Source organism: Triturus cristatus, chromosome 12, assembly GCF_964204655.1.
Source record: "Triturus cristatus chromosome 12, aTriCri1.1, whole genome shotgun sequence".
Taxonomy (NCBI): Eukaryota; Metazoa; Chordata; class Amphibia; order Caudata; family Salamandridae; genus Triturus; species Triturus cristatus.
The window spans coordinates 31458411-31474055 of NC_140595.1; the positions used below are offsets into that span (position 1 = coordinate 31458411).

General features: G+C 49.1%; 1 protein-coding gene across 2 annotated transcripts in view; it reads right to left on the minus strand.

Annotated features, from left to right (window-relative positions):
- CPAMD8 (C3 and PZP like alpha-2-macroglobulin domain containing 8) overlaps window positions 1–15645 on the minus strand; it is a 1045838-nt gene that overhangs the window by 444273 nt on the left and 585920 nt on the right. For both annotated transcript variants that reach the window (XM_085640012.1, XM_085640011.1), the window contains exon 33: window positions 12735–12890. In XM_085640012.1, coding sequence (XP_085496138.1) covers window positions 12735–12890 — 156 coding nt within the window. The remainder of the gene's footprint in view (window positions 1–12734; window positions 12891–15645) is intronic.

Here is a 15645-nt window from a genome sequence, read left to right on the forward strand (position 1 = left end):
GACGAGGGAAAATAAAATAAAGAATACATTTTCCCTCGTCATCGTCTGTCGAAAAACAGCTCTCCCTGTTGCTTGCAAAATAACATCTCTATCTTTGAAGTGGAGAAACTTGGTCACAACAGGCATACTAGGGCAGAAGGTGTCGCACTATGAAGGAAAGTAGCCCTTTTTGACATGGTCACCCCACTTTTTTCCTGGTAACTGATGTGATTTTGACTGAAAGTGCACAGGGTTCCTGCTAACCAGGACCCCAGTGCCAGAGCTCTTTCCCAAAACTGTACAGTTTTTCCCCCAATTGGCAAAACCTTTAGCACCCTCTGTAGGTCTCTAGTAAAAGGCACCTCTGGTGCCTAGGGCCTGAGGTACTAAAGAGGGTCCCTAAGGGCAACAGCACAAATTGTGCCACCCTAAGTGACCCCTCACCAAGGACATGGAAGGCTGCCATTGCAGGCTGTGTTTCTTGGCGCAGACAAAAGTGAAAACACAGCATGTCACACATCTTTGTGTGCCATGTCGCCTAACCCTGCATGTAATATTTGTAAGTCACCCCTAAAGCAGGCCTGCCAGCCCTAATGCAGGCTGCTGAATATTACATGTGAGGGCATATCAGCATGAGCAGATATGCCCCTGTGCTGGCAGTCCTATTACTGCCAGTACAAGTGACCAGGGAAGCCATTTTAAAACATCTACAGGACCCTGGTGAAAACGAGTTCCCCAGCTACATGATAGCTTCACTGAAAATAGGGATGTTCGGTATCAGACATCTCATATTGATAACGCCACAATGATTCCAGTGATTGATTTACCAATTGAGAGAGGTGAGAAAGGTGTGGCGCAGCGGCCAGAGCGGTTGACTCTGGAGTGCCGGGCTCGCGGTTCGATCCCCAGCGCAGGCGGCAGCTCAGCACCATGTGACTCAGGGCAATAGCTCACTTAATCTCCCCGACGGCCCCCAGTGCCTTGAAACCTTAAGGGGTGATATATTTGCACTTTACAAATATGTATTATTATTATATACATGCACCCAGAGGGCACCTTAGAGTTGTGTCCTGAAAACCTACCAACCTCTGGCATGCTGCTCTGTGACTGGTTTCTGGCAGCCTGCTGCCACTGAGACACTGTTCTGACCTCCTAGGGTGAGAGCCACTGCTCTTAGGAGGCCTAGAACAGAAGCCTGTCCAGGAAGTGTGTGTAACACCCCCTCCCACAGGATGAACTGCTGATTAGCCTTCCTTAACCGGCAAGCTTCGAAGAGCTTTCATCTTTAAAATGCTAATCTGGCTCCCTTCACTGGAAAGGAAGTCAACTCACATGTCCGGAGCCCCTCTGGCATGTGGACTGGTGGGAAATATGCTAGTCAGGTAGGTGTGCCACCCTCAGACTAGTACCACTCCTAAGGTGGGCTAAACTGCGGTGGACATGATTTTTCAGAAGTAGCCATCTTTGTGATGGCATACTTAGGAATTGTGGGACAGGGTTATGCCCTCTTCCAACAGGAAGTGGTCATTTAGGGGACGTAGCAACCCCAAGAGTGAGTAGCCCATTGACTACTACCCTACTCTCCCTAACACCCCTAATTTCAGTATTTAGGGGAGCCCCTGGCAACAGAAGACCAGATCCTGATGACCTGCAGAAAGAAGAGGATGAGAGGAGTTGCACAGCAAGAACAGAAGACCCAGCAACTGACTTGACGCCAACCCTGCCAGCCTTCCTGTTGACTTCGCTTATTGCACCAATAGCCAACTTGTCCTGCAACTGCTGGGTCCCTGAAGCCTGGGAGACCTGCCAGCCTTCTCCCATAAAGCAAGACCTCCAGAGGGACAGCAGACCTGTCCCCTGCATCCTGCAGATAGAACAAGAAAGACCAAGAGGACTCCAGCCCCGCCAAACCCTAACGCCGCCAAGCACCACTGCATCCGAGCCCCCCCAGCCTGTGTCGAAGTGGGACAACACTGCGAGAGTGTGGTCCCCAAGCCCTCAGTGACTCCTTGTGAACTCCCCGACATCACCTGTAGCCTCTGTTGGCACGCCCCCTCAACCGCGAGTGTTGCCGGATGAAGAAGCCCGACATGTCAAAGACCTTCTGCACGCAGGTGCCCTGTCCCGAGGAGAAGAGGACCAAAGGTGTCCCCACATCCCCCAATATCGCAGGAACCAAAGCCATCCGTTGGTTTCACCAGTCTGGTCACACAGTCCCCTCATGCAGCCTATTTTTACCGCGACCGTTCTCAATTGGATAACAATGGGCACCTGACGTTGCTTTGCACCTCTGCACCCTGCCGCCCTAGTGCCGCTGGTGGTGTTCTGCTGGTGCTGCCTTGGACCTTGCCCACCACTCACCTTAACTCCTGGAGAAGGGCCCCATAAGTTGCTGACAAGAGCCGATAAATCACATATGATTTTCCTCCCATAGGTTAACATTGCTGAACTCAGAAACTGCACTGTCGACGTTATTAAAAACGTACTTACCTGAACGATTTTCTTCTGATTCTTAAACATATATAAAGATACTTGCTATTTTTATAAATTGGTGTGGATCTCTTTTTTGAGTCCTGTGTCCCATTTATTGACCATTGTGTGTATTTTCAGATGTCTTGCACTCCTCTGTGTTAAGCCTAAGGCTGCTTGATCACACTGCCCCCTAACAGCGCACTTTGGGATTGCCTTAGCAAGCCCCTGTCTTCTCTTAAGGGAACCCCTGGGCTCTTTACACAATATATCCCATTATGATATATCATAAAAAGAGTAAGCTTCCTACACACTGGTATTCAATGTGCTCTTTCAGTTGATTAGTACATTGAAAAGCCTGTCCCAGCAACAATGTTGGTACAACAAAGGCAGATGAATCTTGGCCCACAATGCCCTTTAGCATGCCCACTATACAAATGTTACTACAGCTAGACCTACCCTCTACATCCTCCACCCTTCCCTCCAAAAAGCGCACTCTGTCAGTGAGGTGTGTTATCTGCTGTTACATGTCTGTTGTTAAAAGGTGGGGATCCTGCAGCTTGTCTTCGGTGTGTGTTACAGTCTCTGCTAGCTTGTGCTGGCCATCTCTCACCAATTGCAGATCTACTGTCATCTCATCAGTTTTGAAGAAAATATATCCCTAGGACTGAAGGACACACAGGTTTCAAAAGTAACAGGCCCCTGATTAGATCAGCTTGTCCATCAGGGAGTGAGAAAAGACTGCCTTCATCGGCCAGTAGGTTGTTCAGGGTTTCACTTGTCTTCTGAGAAGGGCCAGGAACCTGAGTGGGTGAGTATGCTGAAATTCAGTAGTGGAATTAGGTTGAATTGCCTTTCCCCCAGCCAGACCCGGGAATAGGGTCTGTATTTGAGAACATGTTTCTCTGATTGATTTGCATGTGGAAATTAATTTGCCAGTCTGGTGGAAGGAGTTGGGCTTCAGCTCACCAGGTGAAGGACTTTGCAGCATCCCTGCACACAACCAGCTGTGATGACCTGTAACAGACAGCTGTGGTTGTCTGACCGCTTTGAAGCACAAGGGGATCCATGGCATCTTCTCAAGAGAAGGAAACTTACTGCTCATCAACATCAACGGATGTTCCTTCCTGTCATTGAAGGTGCTGTTAGACCCTGTGGGTGGTTCTAGTTACATTCTTCCCTGAAGAAAAGTGCCATGTTGACGAACTTACATTGTAACCCTTGGTGCCTTCATCAGGACATGCATAGTGTAGGAAGCTGGCTCTGTATATGGTATGCCACTTGGTGGTTATACCATGCACAGAGTTCAGGGGTTCCCCAAAAGTGTACAGGGCTCAATGTAAAACCCAATGTGCCCTATTAGTGGTAGCGTTGACAAACAGCTTTTAACCTGACACAGAGGAGTGTAAGACATTTATTGCATAACATTGACCAATAATGGACGCATGACTCAAAAAGGAGATCCACACCAATTTTAGAAAAATATGCTTCGTTTGTGAGGTCCTCGTCTTCAATATAGGCGCCACCACACGTTCTTTTTTTTCCGCGCCAGCCAGCGCAGATCTGTTGAAGAGAGCTACCCCCTGTCATTTTTGACAGAGTTTTTCTTTACTTTTTATCTGACCTTTTTTAGTGTGTAGGAATCCTCATGTCTAAAAAGGCTTCGGGATTCAAACCGTGCAGTGCATGTCACCTCGCCATGTCGGTAACAGATCCCCACCTCATGTGCCTTTGGTGCCTTGAGCGTGATCACGACCTGAAGTCGTGCTCCGACTGCCGGGCCATTGCTCCTAAAGCTTTGAAGGAGTGATCCCTAAAGCTGCTTAAGGCCCGGCATCAGGCACCTCGGAGGTTTCCTCGGAGGTCTTATTCCCGTTCCTAGTCCCAGTCTCCATTGAGAGGAAGGTCCGAGCAATGTTCCGGGGGCTCCAAGTCTTTGTCCTACCATTCAAAGTCCTCGAAGAGGTCTGGTAAGAAGCACCACAAGAAGTCGAATCATGCTTCGACTTCACCCAGCTGGTCAACCGACACGACGGAGAAGTCTCGACGTTCGAGGCCATGTTCTGCGGAACGTGTGCCGGGTTTGGCTCTGCGTTTCCCTCCCTTTCCGGGACCTGGAGCGACTCCCTCCCAATTAAAAGAGTTTTATGTTGCCATGTGTGCCATTTTTGGAAGGCCTGACCCTGCCGGCATGCATTTGGGTCCCGCAGGGTCAGCAGAAAGAGTCCCATTGGGTTCCGTACTGGCGGCTCCGGCCATGGCTCATCATAGATCAGTTCCTGGATCCGGACCACCGCCCATCGAACCTCCTCCACCTTCCTTGATGCTGCGTTCAACGCCAAGACTCCCAGCACCCATTGGCGGCGCTACAGAGCCGGTCAGGCGTCCACCGATGCAGAGACCAGCGCTAACAGAACCTTTGGGCTCTCTGTCGTATCCTCAGCCTTATTCGGAAGGGCTAGGACTGGAGAAAGATTGGGAGTGGGTGCAGAACCCCTTAGAAGTCCCACCTTATACAGAATAGACTGGTATGAGGAACTGGGTGATGTCAATGGCTTGGATATCTCTCCAGAGCCTGGCATGCTTTCCCCTCCTAACCTGGCTACGGATGAGGGAGCTTCCTTCGTCATGGTGGTGCGTCAGGCTGATGAGGTCCTGGACCTGCAGCTTCCTACTGTGGCAGTCAAGACCAATGTCTTGACAGAAGTCCAGCAGCCTGGCTTCTCCACTACGGAACCCTTGCTGCCATTTAATGAGGCCTTGACTGATGTTCTTCTGGGGATCTGGTCCACACCCAGCACTGCACCAACGCCCTGCATCTGGCGACCCAGTTTTCATCATCTCTCACCCAACCCCTGAGAGCTTGGTGGTCCAAAGCTCTATTTCCCATGGCGTGTTCTCTTCCGCACCGCTGGATAGGGAATCCAAAAGGCAGGATAGCTTTGGAACTAAATTTATTTCTTCCACTAGCCTAGCATTGTGGTCAGTAAACACTGCATGCCTCTTGGCCCGTTGCTCCCATTCCTTGTATGAGACGGTTGTGCAAGTGCTGCCACAAGTCCCGGGGGAGGCCCGGGCTGTCCTCTCCCAAGCTGTTGCAGACGGGAGAGATGCAGCAAAGTTTACTATACGTGTGGCCTTGACACAACCTACTCGCTGGGCAGAGCGATTTCCTTGACGGTTGCCATAAGGCACCACACCTGGTTGAAAACATCTTGTTTCTCTACGGATATCCAAGTCAATCTAATGGACATGCCCTTTGATGGCTCTTGTCTTTTCAGAGATAGGGAGGATGTGGCGTTAGAGGGCTTCCGGGAGTCGCGGGCTACGGCCAAGTCCTTGGGCTTCTCTATGTCCTCCCAGCCTGCGTGAGCCTTTCGTTGCTACAGAAGGGCCTTCCAGCTGCATCAGCCTTATCCTAGCCAGAGGACCTCGTAAATTTTGCAGCCTCTGCGCAGCTCGCCCCAACCCCGTGGGTCGGGCAGCCAGAAGTCAGGTTAGGCCACAAACCCCCCTTCCTTCTCAACCAACAAGCCGTGCTAGTCCCATCCTCCCACATCATGGGCGTCCACTTGGTGGCAGGATATGCCATCACCTCCACCACTGATGGGATATCACCTCCAACAGGTGGGTTCTACAGGTAGTACGGGCTACTCCCTCCCCTTCGAGACTACCCCTCCATCCATGCCTCCTACATATGATTGGCTGACGGAGGATCACATTGCTTTACTGCGAGAGGTAGTCACGACTCTCTTGGCCAAGGGAGCCATAGAGAGGGTTCCGGTGCCAGATGTAGTCTGTGGTTTCTCTTCCTGCTACTTTCTACTTTCCAAAAAGGACAGAGGCCTTCATCCTGTTCTAAAACTCAGAGCCCTCAACTACTTTCTCAAAAAAAGTTCAAGATGCTCACTCTTGCTCAGGTTCTGTCTGTCCTGGACCCAGCAGACTGGATGGTAGGGCTGGACTTACAGGACATTTACTTCCATATTCCCGTACTGCATGCCCTTCGTCACTACCTGCGGTTTACGGTGGGCCATGAGCACTTTCAGTTTACCATGCTCCCCTTCGGCCTCATCAGTGCCTCGTGTGTTCACTAATTAGATTGTGGTGGTCGCAGCTCATCTGCAGAGATAAGGCATTCTTATCCTCCCCTATCTCGACGACTGGCTATTAAGGCAGGCTTGCCCCACTCGGTCGTCTTCCACCTCCAGACTACGGCGAACCTCTTGCATTCGCTGAGATTCACTATCAACGTGCCGAAGTCACACCTGACTCCTTCCCAGATGCTCCCTTTCATCTGAGCTATTCTGGACACGGTGCAGTTTCAGGCCTAACCTCCCAAACAGCGAGTCCAGGATATTTAGGCTATGATGCTGATGTTTCTGCTTCTATCCTGGATTTCAGTGAGAATGACTCTGAGGCTGCTGGGCCTCATGGCCTCCTGCATTTTGCTAGTGAATCATGCTAGATGGCACATGCAGGCTCTGCAGTGGAACCTCAAGTTCCAAAGGGCGCAGCATTGGGGAAATCTCACCGACCTGGTCCAGTCTCGGAGGGAACTGTGCAAGACCTGCAGGGGTGGCTACCAAACTGCGAATGGATTACGGACAGACCCCTTTCTCTTCCCCACCCAAATCTCACAGTGGTGACAGATGCATCACTCCTGGGTTGGGGCGGCCATCTGAGGGAGGTGGAGATCAGAGGACTCTGGTCTCCAGCTGAAGCCAGGCTCCACATTAATCTGTTGGTGATCCGATTTGCACTGAAGCCTTATTACCATCGCTCAAGGGAAGGCTGGTTCAGGTGTTCACGGACAACACCACTGCCATGTGGTGGTGCCACAAGCAAGGCGGGGTGAGGGCAGGAGGCCCTGCGTCTCTGGACTTGGCTGACACAACGGGGCATATCCCTGGTGGCTCAACACCTGGTCGGTTCCCTGAACGCCAGGGTGGACAAACTCAGCTGTCAGGCCTATCGGATCACGAATGGCGTCTCCATCCAGAGGAGGCGCAAGGTTTGGTTAGATCTGTTTGCCTCCGTCGAGAATGTGCGATGTCAGCAGTTTTGCACATTGAAGATTCCAAGGCGACTCTTGCTCGGCGACGCTTTTTTTCTTGAGTGGAGCTCAGGCCTCCTTTACACCTTTACGTTCATACCACTCCTGTCCAGAGTGCTCAAGAAGATGAGAGAACGGGCAAAACTCATTCTTATGGCTCCGGAATGGGCATGTAGAGTTTGGTATCCCAAGCATCTGCACATGTGCATCTATCCTCCTATCAGGCTGCCCCTTTAGGTGGTTATTCTGTTACAGCAGAAGTTGAGGGTCCTCCACCCGAACCTGTCAACTCTCCGCCTCCTTGCGTGGAGATTGAGCGGCGACAGTTAACAGCATACGACCTTCCTCCCAAAGAAGGCAATGTTGATCTGGCAACCAGGCGTCCCTCTACTAAGTTGATATTTGCCTGCAGATGTAAAAAAAATGCAAATATTGTACAGAACGTTCTATTGACTCTTTGTCTGCCTTCCTTTCTGACATTCTCCTTTTCATCCTGTCTCTTACCCAGCAGGGATCTGCTCAGGGCACTCTGAAGGGTTATCTGTTGGCCATGTCTGCTTTTCTACGGTTGCCAGACCAGCTGTCACCTTTCAACTCCCCTATTGTACATAGATTTCTGAAGGGGCTTACGCATTTGTTTCCTCCTTCACCTTTCATCATGCCCCAGTGGGACCTTAAATTGGTCCTCACTTATCTCATGTATGCACCATTCAAGCCACTGCACAATTCCCCTCTCCGGCTGCTCGCCATCAAAACAGCCTTTTTAGAGGCAATAACTTCTGCCAGGAGGGTGAGTGAGTTGCAGGCACTCCCTGATCTGCCTCCTTATCTGAGCGTCTTCCCAGACAAGGTAGTGCTCTGCACTAGGGCTTCTTTTTTGCCTGCAGTAGTGACACCTTTCCACCTAGGTAAATCTGTCACCTTGCCCACCTTCTACGCTCCTCTGCATCCTTCTAACGGAGAATGTCTCCATCATCTGGACCCAAAAAGAGCGTTATCGCTCTACCTTGACCTCACTAAAGAGTTTCGGGTGGAAGACCAACTTTTTGTGGGGTACGTTGGAGCAAACAAGGGGCGTGCTGTACAGTAGAGGACCATCTCCTGATGGGTTATCCTCTGCATTAAGATATGTTATGCTCTGGCAAAGAAACAGCCTCCTGTAGGCCTCAGGAATCTTTCTACAAGGGCTAAGGCAGCCACCACGGCTCTCTAGCGTAGTGTCAAGGTTTTTGACATCTGCCAGGTGGCTACATGGGCATCCCTGCACATGTTTGCTAAGCATTATTGCCTGGACAATCGGGTCCGTAGGGAGTGCCTCTTTGGCTGTTCTGTCCTACAGGACTTTCTGGGGTAAACTTGTTCGCAGTCCTTCCTCCGGGGATTGCATTGCTTGGGTATCTGTTCACAGGTAAGGAATCTGTGGCTAGATATCTCTGTCAGATGGACAAGTTACTTACATTCGGTATAGCCTTATCTGGTAAAGACATGATCTAGCTGCAGATTCCTTACCCACCCACCCATCCTCCCCACACGGCACTGCGGATCAGTTCTTAATGTCAGAGCTGTTTCCCTTCAGGGCCCTAGTTGTCTAAACACACCACTGTCATCCAACTTCATGGTTCAGCGCCACTGGTGTGGAAAGTTGTGAAAAGTACTGATGTCAGCGTGCTGAGGTGGCGCCTATATTGACGATGCAGACGTCACAACTACGTCGCCGACCCAACCAATCAGTTCGTTTGGGTACTGCTCAAGAAAAATCTTCCAGATCCAGTCTGACACCTGGGAAGTTAATAGGTAAGGAATCTGCAGCTAGATCATGTCTCTACCAGATAAGGCGTCACCGAAGGCAGTTAACTTGTCCCACAGTTCCAGTCTTCGGGACCAAAAATCAGCAAGGGGCAGGTGAGTACCAAAACTGGACCACCAGCGGCACAGGGGTGGGTGCAGAGGTCAAAATTGGAGTTCGGCCGAATGCGTTTCAGTGGAGACTGGGGGTGCTCAAAGCCACACTGCTTGCAGGTAAGTAAATCGGTTGTAGGGGCCAAGCTGTGGGGGTCGGGTCAAGCACAGGGGCACAAAGTAGCACCAAACATATACCACCAGCGGCACAGGGGCAGTCGGGTGCAGGGTGCAAATTCAGCATCGGGCTCCCAAAGCTTCTCAATGAGGATTCTGCTTTCGACAAATAGGCTGCAGGAGGGAGACCAATGACAGCAGAGGTAAGTAGAGATGTAGTGGGTCATAGGGGCACCGCCGATTCAGCTCACCAAGGGGCAGGGGCTTTGGCCGCAGGGGTGCCTTTCCACGTCAGAGTCTTCTTACCAGAGCCGGTCGCGGTCAAGGGGAGCCACTGGATTAAGGCTGCAGGCATCTTTGAGTGGTCCAGGAGAGGTCAACATATACTGCACTTCAGGTCAGGACTCCTGGGGAGACGTCACTGGACAGGTGAGCCACTCAGATCCGAGCCGCATGCGTCGGGTGCAGCAGGAGTCGCAGTTCCAGCTGATCTGGTCTTTGTTGAAGAGCAGGCAGTCTTCCTTAGGGTTCTGGAAATCGCTGGCCACAGGACAGGCTTTGTCTTCTTTGCAGACTCTTTAAAGCTGGAGACAGGCTGGTAGGGCTGAGCCTGAGTTAGTAGTCTTCTTCAGGTTTCGCTGCACAGCGTCTTCTTCGTACTTCTTTGTAGGTTGCAGAAATCTGAGTTCTAGGTCAGGGAAGCCACCCAAATACTAAATGTAGGGGGCGTTTTAGGGGAACAGTAGGTAGGGCCAATGGGCATCTTACTTGGGGTGACTATACCCTCTATTATGCCACCCTCCTGTGGGCAAAGACCTAGCCCTGATTGGAGGAGTCCCCTCATCTTCAAGATGGAGGGGACTAAAAAGTGTGCCTAACTGCCTCCTCCACCTGAGGGGTGGAGCTGGCAAATGAGGGGACACCTCCAAGCCTATATGAGTTTTCCCACCGTTTTTCCTGCCCGAATTGGAGGTGTAAACCGGGGGCTGCTGTCTGCTGCTAGTAGCAGAGGCTGGGGGCCACATTACAAAGGCGGCACATCCTGGGGGAGGAGGTGTGACACCTCTGTCCAGGATGTGTGTTGTTTTTTGTCCCAGAGAGCAGAGGCTGTCCACACAGGGGTCCAGAAACATGTCATTTGTGGCAGGCTGCCTAATGCCAGTCAGTGCCCATACCAGGGTCGGTAGGTTTTCAGGGGGCACCTCAAAGGTGCCCTCTGAGTACATGTTACAATAAATCTCACACTGGCATTAGTGTCAGTTTATTGTGAGTAATTTGGTACCAAACACTCAAAGAAAACATTCTCTGTTCGGAAGGTTCTAGAGGGTGCTGTCGCCTGATTGGTTATATTTCAAGTTTGGTTCTTTTTTAAAACAGTACATAGATACGCTACTAAGCTAATCTTTTATTGCCATTATAGCCAATTATACAACTACATACTGCTTCACTATGGTACCGTGGACTCCCACTTCAACGACGGGGAATGATTCAAGCATGTGAATCTATGAAAGATACCAATACTGCATAACTGAAGTTACAGGCAAGTAACTCGTTTTTATCCCAGTCTTCCGCACTGAGCTTGATGGACTAGCTCTTGAGGTCTTGTAGTAGAGACACTTGGAATGTACCTGATGACTGCATGGTCTGTCTGAGAGTGGCGAAGTGTCCTTCCTTGAGGTCTTCACATGCACTGAAGTGTATGAAGTTGTGCTTATGGTGCATTTGCAAGCAGAAAGTCCAGAGAATAAGGTGGGTACTATCTTATCTTCTTAATTTGGAAAATCCGATTTAAAGTCATTATCTATTAGAGTTTATTTGACTGCTATCACTGCTTACCATAAGTGTCATTTTCAGGTATCTTTTTCAAAATTCCAGTAATTAAGGATTTCCTGGAGGGTTTCATGGCAATGTTTCCTCCAGATAATAGGCCTTCTCTTACTTGGGAATTGAATGCAGTGCTCTCTAAATTGATGGGTCCTTCCTTTGAGCCGATTCACTAGGCAGATTTAGAGCACCTTTCGTGGAAGTTTGCTCATTTAGTAGCTGTTAAATCTGCAGAGAGGGGAGCAAAGCCTTATTAAAAAGTAACTCATCCTTTTCTCACAAAAGCTGTTTTTGATTGTCACATCAATCGGACCATTTCCTTGCCTACAGTGAGCATCACGATTTGATACATTTCTGGTACGCAAGTTTAAAGTGAACTTTCTGTCTGGTAAACATCAGAAATAGGTCATCAGGCTGCAGCTTCAATCAGCCACCTTCAAACATTTACTAACAGTCAGGCATTTCTCTGTTCTTACATTTTACATTACATGTTCTACTTTTTCTGTCAAACTCTCTGATACCATGTACTGTAGTGTTGTGCTTTTTGCAGTATGGGCTGAATATGTATTTCATGGGGCTCTGTCTACTGCTAATCGATAACTGTAGTGCGTTATATAAACACTCTCAATACATACATTTGTAACCAATGCCGAATAGTCATAACCAATGTCCGGAATCATTGTAAATTAGACTTAGGGCCTTATTACGACTTTGGCGTTCCTCCAGCGGCGCTGCCACCGCGACATCTGCTGGAGGATCCCCAAAGCTTTGGTGCGCCCGCCTCCCTGATTTGGAGTTTAATCCTGATCGGCCCTGGCTGTGGCAGTCCCATACGAGAGTCTAACAGGCAGTCTCTCATAGGAGAGCCTAACAAGCAGCCCGCTGCCGTGTCAGCGCCTGCAGCATGTTCCTCAATGGTGTGGCAATCATGCCAAACTGTGTAGGAACAAGGGTTCAATTCCAGGGGGCACATCATGTGCCCCCTTCATGCACCCCCAGGAGCGGTGAGAGGGTAACTCAGGATATGCTTGGCGGTGCCTCAAGAGCACCATCAGCATATTTCTGCTCCTGACAGTTGCACGACCGCTGCAGGATCCTGGATCCCCAGGGGACGCTGAGGTCCTGTGGCGGTCCAACCGCCCAATCGTAATACTGCAGGCAGACACGCAGTTTGGCAGTGGTCAGACCGCCACCGCAAGTACGGCAGTCCTGTGTAATAAGGACCTTAGCATGATTTCTGCAAATATATACATGAGTTTCTGTTGGGCACTTAGAGACAATTCAATTATATTGAGCGACTTATACATAAATGTTCATAATAACAATACTTAATCATCTTTAAAGAATGTTATCTGTCATGTGTACAATAGGCTGTACAGAGGAAACTTACCACAGCAGACTGGAGAATCTTTTTATTGTGCTTGTTTAGCTCAAATGTCTCCTGATAATCCAGATTAGTTGACGCTAAAGAGACTGTAAGATTCACTCCTCCAAAATATGAAAGTATAGCATACTCTGACAGCGCTTGTAATGCTACACAAGTGTCCTAGGGCAAGAATGAAAAAATTACCTATGAAAGTTTCCTAGAGGAAGAAGAACATTATCTGCACAGACATCCTACAACAAGAAAGTTAGTTTTGTTTCTGCCAAGCGTCAATCAGATAGTTCAGAACAGGTACACAATGAGGGTAAAAGACATGAACATATTACTTTTCTAAAGTATTAAAGCTAACTAACCTAATTTAACTGACCAAAAGGATATATATATAAAAGGTGACTAGTAAAAAGGATAATGAAATGGTTACTTACCAGTAGGAGTAGTTTTGCAGCCTGAAGAACTTTCTGGATTCACATGCTTTGTGCGATGTGCATCATTCCGCCATCTAGTGGTTGGGTCCGGAATAGTCTTTGGTTTTTTTCCCCTCTGTTTTGGGCATCGTCGATTACCATTTGGTGCCAGGTACTGTGAGAAAGTGGCTCTGTATATACTGTTCCCAAATAGGTACAGGGTGTACAGAGTCCACAGTCCCCAGAGGTTTGGCAGAGGTTAAAGTTAGATATAACCTTACTCTCTAAAGTGGTAGCTTGGTCGAGCAGTAAGGCAGTATCAGAGGACAGTGTAAGGCATTTGTTGTACACAGTCAGCAAATGGTCTCACAAACTCAAGAACTGATCTCTAGGCCAATGGTTTATATTACAAAATATATGGTTTTATTTTAGAACCAACAATAGGTATCAAAATATACTTTCTCAGAATGAGATGCTTTAGTAAATACTTTGCAATAGGCAATTGACTTTTGCAGATAATAGTTACAGTTTTGTTGCAATAGGCAAAACAATTTCAAACACAATAATACATTGAGCTGAATGTGAATTTTAAGTTATTTGCAATTGATTACTTTCAGGATTAGTTTTCTAACTCCAGGACTGGATCCTAGATTCAGTCCTGGGACAGTATTTGGAAAAAAGTGAGTAAATTCGTTTTAGTTACTGTTGTGATTTTTAAGCAATATTTTGCTATTTTAAAAGTTGACACTTAGAAACTTTTGCTAATCAAATTACCAATGTCATCCTATGGAAGGAAATTCACTTAGCTGGTAAGTGGGGTTATGATTACTAGCACTAGTGTACCACCTGTAAGCAGTTGAGAGACTGCGTTTAAGTTACACAGGCGATTTTTAAGGAATATTTATAAGTTTGCAAAATCGACACATAAGAAATTTCATAGAAGAACAGTCAATGGTTTCCTATGGGAGAAAATTCAAGTTACCGGTAAAGTATGTTCTCGTTACTTTTGTAATCCAGTGCTGGGCTCCTAGGCTCAGTACTGGGGCATGTATCTAAAACAGGTAAGTAATTGTGTTTTCACAGTTGGTAAGATTTTTAAAGAATATTTGTAGTTTGCAAAAATCGACACTTAGAAGAAATTTCACAGAAAAACAGTCAAGGGTTTCCTATGGGAGAAAATTGAGTTAGAGGTAAGTATGGTTGTAAGTACTTTTCAGGGTCAGTGCTGGGCACCAAGATCCAGCACTGGGATCTCTCCTAATAGCAGGTGAGTATTTCCGTTTCTGATGGATACATCTGCCAGTGGATTCCTCACCTTGTGAATATCCCCTGCGCCAGCAAACATTCGGAAACTTTTATAGCAGTCCACGCCGATGGGGTAGAAGACGACGTCACAGAGACACGGCTCCGCTCGCGACTCCGCTAACGTCACCGGCTCCATAAGAAGACCTCGTCGGCTTGATGACGTCAGTTCCCTTTTTTCCGTGCCGTCGACGCCAACGGATTTCGGGAATTGCTGTTGATAGCTTTACTGTTACTTTGTTTTTCTTCTGGGTTTCCCTGTTTCTCTTCAAAGAAGATGTCGACGAAGAAGTCGGGTTTCAAGCCCTGTCGGGAATGTGGCAAACACATGTCGATCACAGATCCACATGACGACTGGGTTTGGTGTCTCTCATCCGACCACGATGTGGATGGTTGCCCTTGCTGTCGCAAGATGAGCTCCAAAGCTCTAAAAGAAAGGGAGGCGAAGCTCTTCATCGCTAAGATGAAAAAGGAAAAGAGAGGAAGAAGGAAGTCGAGATCGAGGTCACGATCGAGGTCGGCGTCGAAGTCGACTTCGGGGCATGCTTCGCGAACCAAGAAGCATAAGAAGAAGAGGAGGCATTCTTCTCATCATCACTCTGATAAGAGTTCGGCTCCGAAGTCGAAGTCGCCGGCTCGACGCCAAAAGGAATCCGTGTCTCCTTCACCAGTCCCGGATTCTCCTGGTCCTTCTTCTCCAGTGACTTCGCCGGCTCCATCTCCGGTTCCGATGCCATCCCCGACGCCGGTTCCATCTCCGGCTCCGGTTTCATCTCCGGCTCCGGCCCCGGTTGAGGATCTTCAAGTCCCGGTTGAGCCTGCGACGCCGCTTATTCCACCGTCGGCGCAGGTTGGCCCGAGTCCGGTGATGCCTGACCATTACCCTGCGTTCCCTGGACCAGGTCGGGACCCCTCACATTATTTAAATGCTATGTACGGGGTAATCGCTAGAGCCATGTACACCACTGGTGCACCTGCGGGTCCGATGGGTCCAATGGCGTTTAATTTGGGGGTGCCGCAAGTCTATCCGCAGGCCCCTTTCATGCCGTTTTGTCCAGCGACGCCGTCTTGGCATCTACCGGCACCGAGGACGTCGACGCCGCTTCCATCTACACCGGCGCCGGCTCGACCTCGTTCGACACCGGCTGCTCCTGCAGATCCACGTTCGACGCCGGTGCCGGCGCCGTCTGATTCGCACACGGCGCCGCCGA